The 14,843-nt window shown below is 41.3% G+C and overlaps 1 protein-coding gene across 1 annotated transcript; it reads left to right on the forward strand.

Moving 5' to 3' along the window:
* Positions 1-1,305: 1,305 nt before the first annotated feature.
* Positions 1,306-14,123, forward strand: LOC131281521 (LHFPL tetraspan subfamily member 3 protein). The gene is made up of 7 exons (XM_058310855.1): positions 1,306-1,447; positions 7,346-7,479; positions 7,743-7,869; positions 12,325-12,465; positions 12,538-12,639; positions 12,706-12,805; positions 14,015-14,123. The coding sequence occupies exons 1-7, from the start codon at positions 1,306-1,308 to the stop codon at positions 14,121-14,123; spliced, it is 855 nt and encodes a 284-aa protein (XP_058166838.1).
* Positions 14,124-14,843: the final 720 nt, after the last annotated feature.

A 14,843-nucleotide genomic window follows, 5' to 3' on the forward strand; every position in this document is an offset into this window, starting at 1 on the left:
CTCCGAAATCGTTTACTGCACTTTGGGTGCATGCCGGTTTCAATTGTGTTCAACATAACATCCTCTTCCCATTCCCTTTTACCACAGGCGCAGGCTTTTATGGGCTCGTGGAAAGCTTTAGGAAATTTGTTAAGCTTTGCCCATTGATTTGTTTTTGATTACATAAATTCCATGGCCGGTAAGTGTGTGTCTGTGTATGTGCGTTGGAGAGTGGAAAACACAAAGCTCACAGGCTCCATTAAAAAGGGTGCCGTCTTTACGATGAGATATGTTGAGCATGTTAAACGTAGGTAAAGGTTTGCTGTAACAAAACAATCGAAAAATAATCTTTTTTTCCACGTGAGACGCGTAGGTGAAAGAAAGCAGATTGGGATCGTTTTGTTAATTTAGAGAAAAATTTCATTTTGGAAAGTGTTTACACTATCGAATAAGTTTGGAGCACATATTTCAAACACTTCCTCTCCTCCATTGCAAGGCGTTCAAATTGGCGTTCGAAAATTATTTGTTTTCCAATCGGGAACCGGTCCTATCCATTTTTTGGGGGAAATGAAAAATAAATCGCATAAACACGCTCTGTGTGTGGCGAATTAGTCAACGGTGGTCCGAAACTGATGTTCGAGGAAATAGTAAAGAAGCCAACGGATGGGGGTGTTAAGTGAGTATAATTTACAACATGTGATATTTGGCGAAGCGATGCTGGTAGGTGTCAGCATCATCAACAACATCACCATCATCACCGGCATCATCAGCAGTGTAACGAAAGCTGTGCAACACGAGCCCAGTTTGCCATCTTTTGTTTCAAAGGCATCTTCAAAGTTTTCTTAAAGCTACGCTTTGTTCACAACGGCTTTACGATGAAGCCGTTCGAATGAAACCAAAAACATGAGCTCCCTGAAAAAAGCATACCGCGAGTGAAATGGGATCGAAATACGAAGACGTCAATGAACGGGATTGGCAAAGGAAAAAAAACGCGCAAAACAGTCGTCGTCTTACTGATGCTACCGATTTTATTTCAACAGGAATACCCGTGGCCGTCCCGTTGCCATCGTCGCCCGCGATTCGTCCGTTCGTGGTGTCAGTGTTTCGCAGTGTCCGGCAGCACGCGGTGGTTAGGAAATAGTGCGAGTGAAAATTTATTCCTTCTGCTGACGCAGCAAAAAAGAGAAGTGTCCGCGTGCAACGTGTATTTAGTGCGCGAAAAAAGTGTGCTTTCAGTAGGCTGGTGAAAACCCCGAACAGACGTAGCGATCGCAATCGGGAATCTCTGGGAATACACAAGGTAGTGAAGCGTAAGACGGGCGCACGATGGGAACGAAAATTGAGTATGTCGACTCGAGCCACATGTACGCGACGAACTACATTCGAAACTCGAAAGCGATTGCGGTTCTGTGGGCGATCTTCAGCATTTGCTACGCGATCATCAGTGTCGTCGCATTCGTAACGCCAGGTGAGTTTATGGGAATGCCCAGCGAGGTGCGAATTCATGAGCCAAAATGCCGATAATTAGAGGGATTTATGCAACATTCGTCCGGATGGAAGTAACGATCAGAAAGCTCACTCTCTGTCACAGTTGTTTCAAATTCAAGCGAAAATGTCTTGCACGTGACCATATGACCTGTTTTAAACGTCTGCCCTGAGCAAAAGCGAGCACATTTGGGTTTGCATTGCATAAGCACGAAAAACATGGACTTTCCTTGTTGTGTTTATCGCTTGGTAAAAAACTGAACGCTTAGTTCTGCACAATTTGCACGGTGAAATGTGACCTTGTTTCAACACATACCGCCGCAAATAAAGAAGAAAAAGCATATGCTTGCTTGAACTCAACGTTCATCGTCAGCGATCTTCCATGTTTAGTTAGGACATGACAAATATGTTTAGTTAGGACATGACAATAAATATGAAATATCGTAATTTTTATGAATAATTCTTTTCTTTCAGGTTTTTAGTTTCAAAGGATAGGGTTTTGCATGATGATTTGTCTCTTTTAAATTTGATTTTTGCTCTTATTACTTTAGATCCTTTGGTTTGTTCGTGTTGTTTTCTTTCAAAATTTGTTGTCGGTGTAAATGTAGTAATAGAGACAAAAATAAAATTCAAATGACAAAAAATAATACAAACATTGAACACAATACACAAAAAAAATTAAATCAACAAGAAATTGGTATAATGAAAATGGACAACCATAAGGTGTTGAAATGGAAGAAGAAATCTAAGTTACTTGAACCGAGCTCGATGGAATTAAAATATTTTTTCGAAATGCATCATAAAGATAGTGAACTTTAAAGAAATGTAAGAACCTAAAACTGACTCATTTGAAAAAAATGAGTTGAAAAAGAAAGATGGAAAAATACGCATTGTATTAGCAGATGAGGTACAGTGCAGGAGTGTTGTGAGTACGATGAAAAAGATTACAAACGTGTTTTGCAATCAATGAATCCCAATGGTAATGGTAAGGTTACGTTAGGTTTTGCAAAAAGTGTTGTTCGAGTGCTCTAACAAAACGAAAAATCATATTATTTAGCTTTTAAAATATCGATTTTATGCTTCTGGGCATAATTCAAAATTTTGGATTTTTAAAACTCCTTCCTATTGGTACAACACAACCCGTTTAAATGAATCTGATTTTCAATGTTCTGTTTGAATAATTTTTAAGCAAACAGAAACACAAACGGTCCATTAAGATAAGTTAATTCAATAAATGCACTGAGCTTTTAAATTTATCATATCTGTTGCTTATGTTTGGAAGACTCCGCATTGTGAGGCATTTAATAGCCATTGCAATGAACAAACCTAGTATCATATTCCTTTTTCACGACCATTAAGATTCTTTGGAAACTCTTAACCCGTTTTGCTTTTCGCGGCAGAACAATGGATACTATAAGCGCACTGTGTGTTAGTGTGTGTGTGTGTGTGTGTGATATGGTGCAATTTTCTTAGGAAACCCTATTCCACCCCTTTGTCCAAACGTCCGAAAGGGTCAGCGTAAATGTAAATACGACTCCGCCATCCGCAGATGGAAAACGAATCCACGGGGGTTGCTTTGCAAAAGTGTTCCCAACTATAAGAAAAAAAGGCAAAACAAAATTCACAGCCTCAGTGTGTTCCATTCTTTCGCGCCGATGCGCAATGGGAGAAGCAGTGTTCACACTCCTCAAAACGACGGCAACCCATTACTACCATTTACTACACCATCGGGCGGCTCGGTAGCGTGCCGTGGTGACCTTTTGCGCTGAAAAGTTGTTTCCAAACAACCATTACCTTACGTGGTAGCATCGCAGTCGGCGGTATGCAGACTCGAGCGGGCGAATGTTTCCGAGGTGCCGTTGCCTTGCACTTTGGTTCCCTCCCGCGAGCGGAGACGGGCGGCGCCACACGGTGGGCGACAATTGGTGGACGGTTTTCGCAAGCTAATTAAAACCGGTTGTATCTGTGACTTTGTGTGTCAGTACCGTTTGCGATCGAGGAAGAGAAAACTTAATTCAATTCATTTTGTTTTTTAATAAACATAATAAAACCGGTCACTTTTCGTGGGTAACACCAAGCTTTAACACAGCTTCTTCATCGGACGTTCGATCGAAAGACTTCAACGCCGTTCACAGCGCGCGCAGGCAGCGACGAACCCGCTGTGCGTTGGAAGTATGTAGCAATGCTTAAATAATGCTTAAATTAATCATAATAACCATAATGATCATATCGGCGCCGCGCGGAGTACCGCTCCGAACCCTTCCTACCCTCCCCCCTCGCTTCCTACGTGGCGGCTTATGATGCAATAAAATATCGGAGGCCGGAAAGTAAAAGCTTTCCTTTTTCTCCGCATGTTTCCGGCGCTGGTTGGCTCGTGTTAATAATCATAAATCTGCTAGCGAAATTTTATGTTCAGTTCAATTTACCCGCACCGACTGCACCTGCACTGTGCGCCCGTCTCCCAGCTGATGATAATTCGTCGTCTGATTAAGACGAATTGAATCGATTGCATTGTTCACTGGCGAAGTTAATTTGCGGGTTTGAGCTTTGGCTGTAAGGAAAATGCGGAAAGAAAAATGAAGCTAGCCAGCCCGGGGTAGCAGGAAATGAAGGCAACCCCGCGTGACACCGTGCTGCTCTGGCGGAATAATTGTCTAAATTTCTTCTTTTACCACTTTGTGCGGGATTTTTGGACGGTCTTGCTTTCTCACCTCTTAAGGCCGCTCGGATGATTTGCATATTGCTATGATTTATCGCACGATTTCGCGGCGGTTCATCATCGCGCTGAACTTCGGGCCGATAGCTGATTGTGTTTACGGTTTCGGTCAGGGAAATTTTTCGAGGGCAGAAGCAGTTATCTAACTCGTTACCGCGTTACGGTGAGCCGAGGAGGTCACGCACGGTGATAATTAATCATAACAATCCGTTGCTCCACATGCTGATGATAAGCGAAATTGGAAACGATTCGAAGGTATTGTTGGAAATGTTTCTTTTTTCCTTATTTTGGATTCCTGTTTTTTTTAACAGTTTTGCAAAAAACTGATGCTCCATTGAAGATGGGGAAAGCAGATCCGATCATCGACGCCGATCAAATGTAACTGTGCTGGATCGTTTGGCACTGTTCGGCTCAATCAACATACATTTCCCAATCGTTAGACGATGAACGGTTACCGAAAAGCCTTATTATTGGCAATTTTTAGGATACGAATTTACCTGCAGGGCATTTTGCGATTCGGTGCACCTAATTTTGATAACAAAAGGTAATTTATTGCGTTACGGTATCGTTCTTGATTTGCAGAATATTTGTCTGCAGATGCTACGGCAGATGGAAATTTAAAAAATAGAGAACTCTTAATTTAACATTCTCTGTGCCGTCTGTGCGTCCCTCAAATAACATGAGGTTTGCTGTTGACGATGCATATGCTTTATTAAACACTCGGGGCAGAACATGTTTTTAATGAATGATCATAAATGCACTGGGATGTGAAGTTTAAGGTACAAAATGTGTCCCCAAATAGTGAAATTTCGATCTGAAAATGCATCAGAACGAACAGCTTCATGAATGAAAAACATGAATCATATTATGAAAACATAAATAGTCATCATTTGGCCAAGGTTGTATTAATCCAGCGTCTTATGTTCTGGGGAAGTTGTGTTTATCTGGTTCGAGTAGCGCAATTTTTCTAAGAGTCTATTGCCAACATGGATATTTTCATTTCTTTTACTCATTTCCATAGCTTTTAAATAGTTTTAAATTTTTAAATTGTTTGTTATGTTTTGTTTAACCCCCATAAGAGCAGTCTGTAAAGAAACCTACACAATTTTCCGGTTATGCCTGGGCACGTGCAGTTTTCGGTCACCGACACTAGCGCATGCACATTATAAATTATGTGTTTTTCATCAGAAAATCGTATGCAATAAATTTAATCGATTTTTTTATGATTTATCGATCAGTCAAAAGGGTATGAGTGTCATACTTACACAACTAGCAGCACTTTTCTGCCAGGGGCTAGCGGCCGAAACGGCAACGACAAACCCCTTTTGACCGCCTTGTGGTCGACTGCTTTATGCAACCTCTGCCACGCAATGTAATGCTCGCGGAACAATTTGTTGGTTTAAGCATTATGGCTTCGGCCGGATGATTTGCGTCGTTGGAGGCTGGGCTGGAGGAACAAGAAGCCAACATTTTCTGCCTTTTTTCCGCCCGATCTCGGTGTGGCCTTTCATCTGTAGCATTACTTTTACCTTGGGTTTACCGAACAAAAGGTGAGAGTTTGAAGCTTATTATTGCCTTCGAGTGGATGTGAGTTTTTATTCCCGCGCACAGAATTGCAAGAGTTTTCGCGCACAAGGAACGGGGAAATGGGTCCAGGAAAATGATTTAAACTAGCGCATAAGAAAGGTCTCATGCTCCCGCAACCACTTCCAAGAAGAGAAAGAGGAAACCATAACCAGAATGCACTGATCGGTGGCAATCAATTGGTTGTGTTTATTTTTGCCACTGCCTTTGGGGGTAAAAAAAAAGGTAAACGCCACCGTGGAAAATCAAAGGGGTTTTTTCTTGACGTGCAAAATGAGATTGAACATTTTGGCTTCAGCCCACGGCTTAGCTGGCTGTAATGTGCCGGCGAGAGTTATCCAACCGGGTGGATGATTTCTGGGCGCGCACGTCGGCATGTCAAGCTCGATCTCGGCTCGGTTTTCCGCGGAGCCCGCAACCCGTGAAGGATGCAATGCAGGAAGTGCTCAAGCTACGTTCGTTCTGCTCACTTTCTGGCCGACGACGTAATTGGTTCCATTGACACACCGGGTTTAAACTGCGCAGCGAATGGATTTGCCTGTGGTTGTAATGTGGCACGAGAGGAACATTTGCTTCACCTCCGTTTCGAGTGGTGCTCTGATTTGCACGCTTGCAACATAAAAGCCCTATCAAGCGAAGCATATGTAACAGATTTTAAAACTTATAAAACACATTTTGTAGTTGCACCAGGTGATAATTGAAACACTCTAGTTTTTTCGTTCTAGTAGACAAATAGTATTTAAATGAGCCTCAACATATTTTTTTATTCGAACCCGTTCGTTTTACACATTTATAATATCAGTTCTGTCACGTGTAATTTGTTAGCTCATTTCCATCTTTTTGCATTTTGCATGTTACCAAATCTAGTAAATTTTATTCGGATTTCTTCTTTTTTTAATAGATTTTTTACATTGCAAGCAATTGTAAGTTTAAATAATCATCATTGAACCAGTAGCGGATTTACACTAATCGGGGTCCCTACGCAATACTGTAAAAAATAATAAATGTTCTTCTTGTTTATATGCTTTTTAACGCAATCAATGTTAGATATTACTTTTGTCCTGCAATCAATACGTGGACTCCTCGAAGTTTGAAAATGTATGGCAACATCTAACAGGAAATGTAAAAAAAATCATTGCTTGTATTTTAACTGGTTGAGTTTTTCAACTCATTATTTTAATCCTTTGCTTGATGTATTTAAAAATCTTGTTGTTTTGCAAACTTGCAATGACATGCTTGTTTCTGATTGATAATTTAAAAAATCTTTTTACTGCTGTTACTCTTCAATTAATATAATTCTATACCAGACCTTCTTTTAATTATTTCGCTATGGCTCTTAGCATTATTGTTTTAAAGATGCAATAAAATTAACCATAATTGACCGATTCCTATTTATTACTTGTTGCTCGTTAAAGAAAATCGACGAATTCTGTAGAATATTTGTTTAAGTATAAATTTTACGAACTTGACCGTTGAAGGTCCGGGCCTCGTTCAATACGCCGCTGCATTGAACTTGATATTAAGCACGAAAATAAGCATGACAAATAAGCATAATGGGTTTCATTTTCTTGTTTTTTCCAGAATGGGTTGGCGATGCAGACTCGGACGCCGGGGGCCGGCTTGGCCTGTGGCAGATTTGTCAGAAAGATGATCTCAACGACAGCTGTAGTGGCAAACTGGAAGAGCTTCTGGAAATGCAGTCGATCGCGTTTCAGGTGAGTTTTAATTGACTTTGAAAGCTAAATAGAACCCCCGGATTGCGGAAGTTTTCCCCGAAAGAAAACCCGTTAGCGCTCCAGAAATACAAAAAAACGGGGCGCTAGATGTGACGTTTTTATTAGCAGACACCCCCAAGACTAGTTCTCCCGGGGGAAAAATGTCACTGACACACTACCACCCGCGGAAGCCCAACACGGTTGGCCTCGTTTCGTTGAGCGGAAGATAACCCTTCGGTGTTTTTCCTCCATCTTCTTTTCAGGTGGCGACCGTATTTTGTGGCCTCGCCGTGGCCACTTCCGTGCTGGCGATCTGCTGCCTCCTGCTGATGGTGTTCATGAAGTCAACGACCGTCTTTCACATTTGTGGCTGGATGCAGATGCTTTCCGGTAAGCATGGAGGATGAAAAGTGCGGAGCTTGGTAGGACAAAGGAAACTAAGCCATCTTAGTGTGCTTCCATCGACTGAACACATCGAGTAGCCATCGAGTAGTTGTAGTGGAGTGTGGAATTTCGACAGGAATTCGGAGGGAAATGTTCGCCCCAGCGAGACTTCGCTCAACTTACGAAAACATCCACTCGATAATCGATGGGAATAAAGGGTCGGTTCGTACACGAGCTGTACGCACGAGAACCGACCACCATCTTCCTCATTGCGTTCGTTAGTGAGAAGAAATTGTAATTAAAAGCCGTAATTGTAAGTAAAAGCCCCATAAGGCAGCGATCGGCCATCGCTCAGTAATAGCGCGCGCAAAAGCGGAAGCAATGGAAACGGTTCACAACCAACCGGAAAATCATCTCGGTTAAGCGTGCGCTCTACAGATCGCGTGGAAACTGGGATTAATAGTTCAATCGGAGACTGGAAAGATAGATTACTTTAGTAGTGGCAAGATGAGGCACTTAAACGCGACTCCGAAAGGAGTCCACTCGATGTGAAGCTATCCTACCCAATCTGCCCATCAAACGTGGCGAGAGTGTTGGGTGAAGGCATTTTCATGTTCACTTATCGTTAGTGGATAAACAAGACCTCCATGTTCGAAACGGAATTGGTGTGTCTAATCCGGTTTTTCTGCGCTATCAACCTTCGCGGCTTCTGGCCACCTTTTCGCCAGCAAAACTGCACTCGATGCAGCTGCTTTTCCGTTGTTTCCCTTCACTTCAATCCGATGCGAAGGCCGATGGTGATGATGTTGTTGGCGATGATGGCGATGATGCTGATTAGGTCGTCGAGATGGTGGAGCACATTAAGAGGCAGGGTTTGGAAATCGTCATCATCGAAAGCATCGCTGCCTTCTGGACCGGCCGGTAAACCGGTTTTCCAACTCCGGTAAATGGCTCCGGCGTTGGTCCCTTGAGACGGAGGTACCCGGAGAAAGCTCCGACCGGGCCGGAAGAAAGAGAAATGATCGATTCTCGCACACCCCGAAAGGGAGTGAACGTGCTCTCGATGGCCTTCCCTGTACCTCTGGGTTGGAATGTCCGGTCGAAGAAAGCAGACAGTCTACCCACACTGGAAGTAGGTCATTGCCACTATGCTGTGCCCTGGAACACAACCGGGTGTTTGGGCGATGATCCCTGTTTTGATCACTTTTTCACTCGACTGTTGTCGCACGGGTTTGCATGCGAGAGTGGACAGTTTTTCCAGCAAATCGATCGAATGGAAAATGAAAGCACACGCGGGGAAAAGTAGCTTTCTTCATCGACAGGAAAAGTGATTCCAAACCAGTTTGGTGCGTCTTACTACGACTCTCTTCCTAATGCCGCAAAGCGAAGTGGTCGATCTAGATTTCCAATTTCCGCCCGTTCGGCACTGACCTTTATCTCGGCCGTCCGCCGCTGAAGATCGCGAAACCGACCGGGGAAAAACAAGTTTCCAGTCGATGTCCAAGTTTGTTGACTTCACTTTGCGACACAATGTCGTGCTGGGTAGGAGTGTTTTGCAGTATGGATTTTTTGTTAGTGAAAGTTGATTTGAAAGTAAAATAATCTCCCAACTGGACGAGCAATGGCGATCACCGCTAGTTGGACATCTTAGCGTTCTTAGCGACGACCAGCAGTGAGTTTTTCCAATAAAATGGAAGCGCTGCATGCAACCATAGGTGCAATGAATGTTTCTCAAAACTCATTACCACTTTAATTTCTTTCTACCTCGGATTGGTTGTACAGTCAATAAAAATTGAAACATGATTACATTGGTTGCGTTACGCGTTCATCATCATCTGCAAAGCGAAGGTATGGCATTTGTTGATTGATCGTGAGTTCGGATTTATGGCAAACATCCTCTCGCACACGCACTTTTTACAGCTGCGTGCCCGAAAATTACGTGCCACCATTTTGCCATTTTACTGCCCCCTCATTTGGGAGCAATATGACTGACCGGGTGGGTGATTTGAGCCGATGCCGTCGTTACGGTTACAATTTCGGCCTTTATTTACTTTCGCTGGTTGACCCAGTCTTGCCGGGTAAATGGTGAATGAGATTTCAGGCTTCACGGGTGCATTAGTTTGGCATTTTCAGTCGTTACCGATTGCGTATCCTTCCTCTGGTGGCGGACGCTGAACTCGATCCAGTACTTATAAGATAATTTTGACGAAAGATGCCTGATGTAAGCGACTCTAAGAAATGAGAATGATGTGTAATAATTGTTACAGTTGATTGCGGTGATTTTTAAAAATGGAGAGTGCCAATCGTTTCGGAAAAGTTTTTGCATAAGAAACACTTACTAGTTATATTTTTTTTGTTGGTAGAAATGACTATACATTTTTTTAATACTATAATGATTTCAACCCAAAATGCCTAGACGTTGGCTTGAATACATCACGAAAGCCTGCTAGAACAGAAGTGCAAAATTTTGGTTCCATTCGGTGTCCATGGGTCTTCGAGAAATTAACAAATGTTTGATCAGTTTTTCCCTTTCCGCCAATGTCTGCTGTACATGTGGCACATGTTCAAAATCAAACAATCATTACTTACTACTCACTAGTATTTTAAAACTATGTGTTTTTGATCCCGGAGTATAGTTCTATATTTTATCAATTTTTAAAACGATAAATACCGTACACTTGCAATCAAATCGTGACGAATCACTGCATAATACTAATGACAGTATGGGCTCAAAGTTAAATAAGTTAAATTTGCTCACAAATCTATCTGTTCATAGAAAACAATATTTAAGGTCAGTTTGGTATTGATTTTAGATGATATTTGCACTGTTGATCACATTTAAGAAATATTTTTAAGATTTAAACTCTTGCGAAAGTTTGCAAATATGTAGCGAAAGTTACCAATACTGTCACGAACAATAGCCGCAAAAAAGCGGTATGGGAAAATCATAAATTCCAACTAATATATAAAAAAGAATGAAGATTTATAGTTCGATAGCTTGTTTACATTTTCGTTCCGTTTTTTTCTCCGCGGTCCATGCATTAATTCTTTAAAAGGTTTTTGTCACGATGCTGTACTAACACGGCGAAGGCACCGTCATTTGCCCAATTTGTACAGTTTGTTTTACAGGAAATACGTAAAATAAGTGCTAAACCGAATGAGGCGTGGAATTTGGTTTCTCACATCAACCGGAACGGGGCACCCAAATTAAAGATGATGCAAAAGTGATAGTTTGATGAGCGGTGGCAATTGTAAATGATACTTAAAAATAAAGAGAAAGAAACTTAACGGTTCCGCTCCCGTGCACTTCGCTAATCAAATCTCCATTAAGCGAAGAAATCTGCGTATTTGTACAAGGGTCCATTATGCGTTGGAAGAAAAGTGGTTGCGAAAGAAAGAGTTTCAACGTGATGACGGCCGGTTAATTTTTGGCTGAGTGTTTTTATTTCCCTGCTTTGCTTTTCTCTAAATGCCATTCCAACGGATGATGCGCAAACGAGTTGACTGCACGCTCCGGAAAGTGACCGTTTCCGGAAGAAAACATGCGGTGTCTTTTTATTTACTCGCCAGCGCCGTGGCGTACAATTTGTGATATTCTCGTTTGAGTTGCGGCACTTGCAAGTCTGCGAACGGTGCGGTACTAATTTGTCGTGTGTAACTTGAGGTTTTTATTTTATTTTATAACCCGCGATGGTCGGAATGTGGTAACACATGTGGAATTGGCGGGGGGAAACTAATGCGGTGGAACCTTGAGCACGCCATTGAGATTCCCACTGAGGGCCACTGAGTTTGTCCCGCCTCGGACCGGATGGATGTACGGTAGGCGTCGGCGTGCAAGAAGAAAGAGCCATAAATGTAATGTATGCAAATTTTCCTTCCCGCCACTATCGCACTCGTCATCAGGTGCGTTTGCGCTGCGGTTGAGCTTTAATGGTGCAAACCCGGGGGCCATTATGTGTGTGCAGAATCCCTTGGCGGACAGGTGAAATAACTCTTGTGGATCACTAAAAACTGGTGGCCGAATGGAACTGCGTCATGTGTTTTACTGAGGTTTTTAATCTGATGGTTTCACAATCTGTGGCATTGTTTCCTCGGATGTACCAACCCGAAGCCACGATGTGTTCAGTTGTTACATTTACGGGAGCGTGCATCATTCGGTCCATAAATCGGTAGAATGGCAGTGCTTCGTTTGCCAGCACGAGTGCCTTGGGAATACAGTGCTTGTCTAGGGCTGAGGGTGGGGGTGCATCGGTATGAAGTAATAGCCCCGCGGGGAACCACACGGATGAGTTTTAATATTGAGGGATGCAGTTCTACCCTTTCGATTGAATGCTCTAGGCGTAAGCTTTTTTCCGAATGAATTTACTCTGGATTCCTATAACATTAACAGTTCTTAGATTCTTATGTCTTTTCTATCTCAAAACTTTGCTGATAACATTTTTAATTTATTATCTTTTTCAGCCCTCTGCATGGTGATTGCTTGTGTTTCGTTCCCGTTCGGGTGGAACTCGGACGAGTTCCGCAAGATTTGCGGCCCCGAGTCGAACCGTTTCGAGGTTGGTTTGTGCAGTTTGCGCTGGGCGTACCCATTGGCAATAATCGGTAAGATTTGACTCACACCGTTTACCACCAACAAATCGCTTCACGAGGCCGAGTTTGTTTGCATCTTTTTAGCATGTATCGATGGGTTCATCCTCGCCACGTTGTCCTTCATTCTCGCTACGCGACACGTCCGCTTGCAACCGGAACCGCAGTATCAAAGCAGTACGTATAAAGGTTGGGAAGGTCGGGTGATATCGTTCCTCACAATTCAGTTGATCATCGTATTTTCTATATTTTTAGGGGAAATTAACAATGCCTACGTGACGGACGCCGTTAGCATCGCCGGCTCGAGGAAGTCGTTAAACCTTCAACCAGTGCTCCTGGTTGCGCCGCCACACATGTAAGATAGAGGAAAATGAATTCCCAATGTTGTTCCAGAGGCTATCATAGCTTTCATAAGTGGAGTGTGCGGGGAAAATAAGTTAAATGAAAACGATTTGAAAGATTAAAATGTGTAGCTGCATACACTTTGCAAAATGTAATTCTCATCTATAAACTTTGAACTAGAAATTTACTAATTTACGATTTTTCTAGAATTGTTTTTCTTGTAATTTTCGTTTTGTGAGAGTACTCGATTATTTGTTCGATCATCCAAATTATTTGTTCAGCATTTGGGTGGAACAACACGAGCGCATAATTATTAATTTTTTCATGAATTTTGAATTGTTATATTTTATTAATTTTTTTATTTTTCAATGTTTAAAGTAAACTAAAAACGAACGTTTGAAGAACTTTTTTATGAATTTAGAACTCGGAAATAGCTTAATAATAGGAAATAAAATTATCTCATAAGTCAGCTATAAGTCATTAGGAAGTGATTGCGATACCTTTCTAACGTAATGAATAATTATTCTTTTTAAAAGAAATTTTTGTTATTATAAAAAGGCTCAACTGTCAATTCTTATTTTCAAATAATAGAATTTGCACACATGATGTCAAAAGTAATTTATTTTTTATACAACATAACAATCTTTGATGGTTTTAAACGGCGGATATGGTTGGATGTCTAAGTAAAAACTGCGATTTGTTGAAATGAGTGATAAGTACCATTGTAAATCATTTAACGTAAATCAGACTCCTCAACCGAAAACAATTGCCAACGCGTTTGGAAAGCATAAAAGAAAATTATATGTTTTTATGTACATTACAATTAGAGCTTTTTTTCATTCTTTTCTCGATTCACCTTGTAAAATGAGACTTCTCTTCAAAAATCAGATTGTTATATAAGGTTATGTGGGCATATGTCGCACACCTGATCCCAATTAAAAAAACATAAATAGTTTTTGTCATAATTATTGTAGCCGAATGTACATGCTAGATACCGAACAAAACAACGCACGTTAAACCAGAAAAACGGTATCTAAAGGTCTGTAGAGTACCATTTGATATGACATATTTGATAGAAATCTGTTCAGTTTCTCAAAATGTCTGTAAAATTATAAAACTTGAGTTCTGGAAAAAATTATTCCAATTCAATTCGCCTCTTATACTGTTCCACCCAACCCAAGTAACTCATGAATACTAACGTTTATGCATATTCTTTTTCTAGGGCGCATCATATGAACGGTACCGACACTCTGTCCAGCCGAGCTGCTAGTCGCTACGGACACGGTATGCGGCCAGACTACCACAGCTCGCTGCATCAGTTCCAGCTGTAATATACACCATACCATGTGCAGTGACGTTACGTTGCACCAAACAATCCTTCGAAATTGCGCGATAAAATTATTAGTAACATCGCGAACAAAATCTATCACTATTCAATCCTCAGCACGTAACGCTTTAGCGTTACGTCGAAGGTTGCCCACCCATCCAGCATGGAGTGAGGTGCCCGTCGTCGAATAGTTGATTTTTAACTTATTGAATTCTTCCTCGCATCACGTTGTTTGGAAATGGTGCATGGAGTTAGTTTCTTTATTTTAAAACTGTTTGACAAGAGACCGAGAGAGAGAAAAAAAAAGAAAATAACAAACGATCCCAAAAGTACGACGCAAAGTGCAACCAACATTTAAGATTAGCTCAAACGATATGGTTTTTTCTCGCCTTTTTTCTTTTTTCTTATGTTACTTATCTTTTAACCGTATCTTTTATTCGTTAGGGTTATTGTTTTTTCGGATTTTAGCGAAAAATAGATATTTTTAAGCATTTACCAATCAGAATCGAGAGCGTATAGCATTCTTGTATACATTATTGAAAGAAAATATTAACAAACAATTGGTTTCTAGTTGATAATAAGGCAACAATAAGCTTAATCAAACTATATTTAAAAAGTTTTCTTTATAAATAAAAAAAAATGAAAGTTTTCGCACGCAATTTATTTTCCTACTGCAAGGAATCAGATAGGAATTGATCCGTGGTGATTATGAAATGAAAAGTTT

This window comes from Anopheles ziemanni, chromosome 2 (genome assembly GCF_943734765.1).
Source record: "Anopheles ziemanni chromosome 2, idAnoZiCoDA_A2_x.2, whole genome shotgun sequence".
In the NCBI taxonomy this organism is placed as follows: Eukaryota; Metazoa; Arthropoda; class Insecta; order Diptera; family Culicidae; genus Anopheles; species Anopheles ziemanni.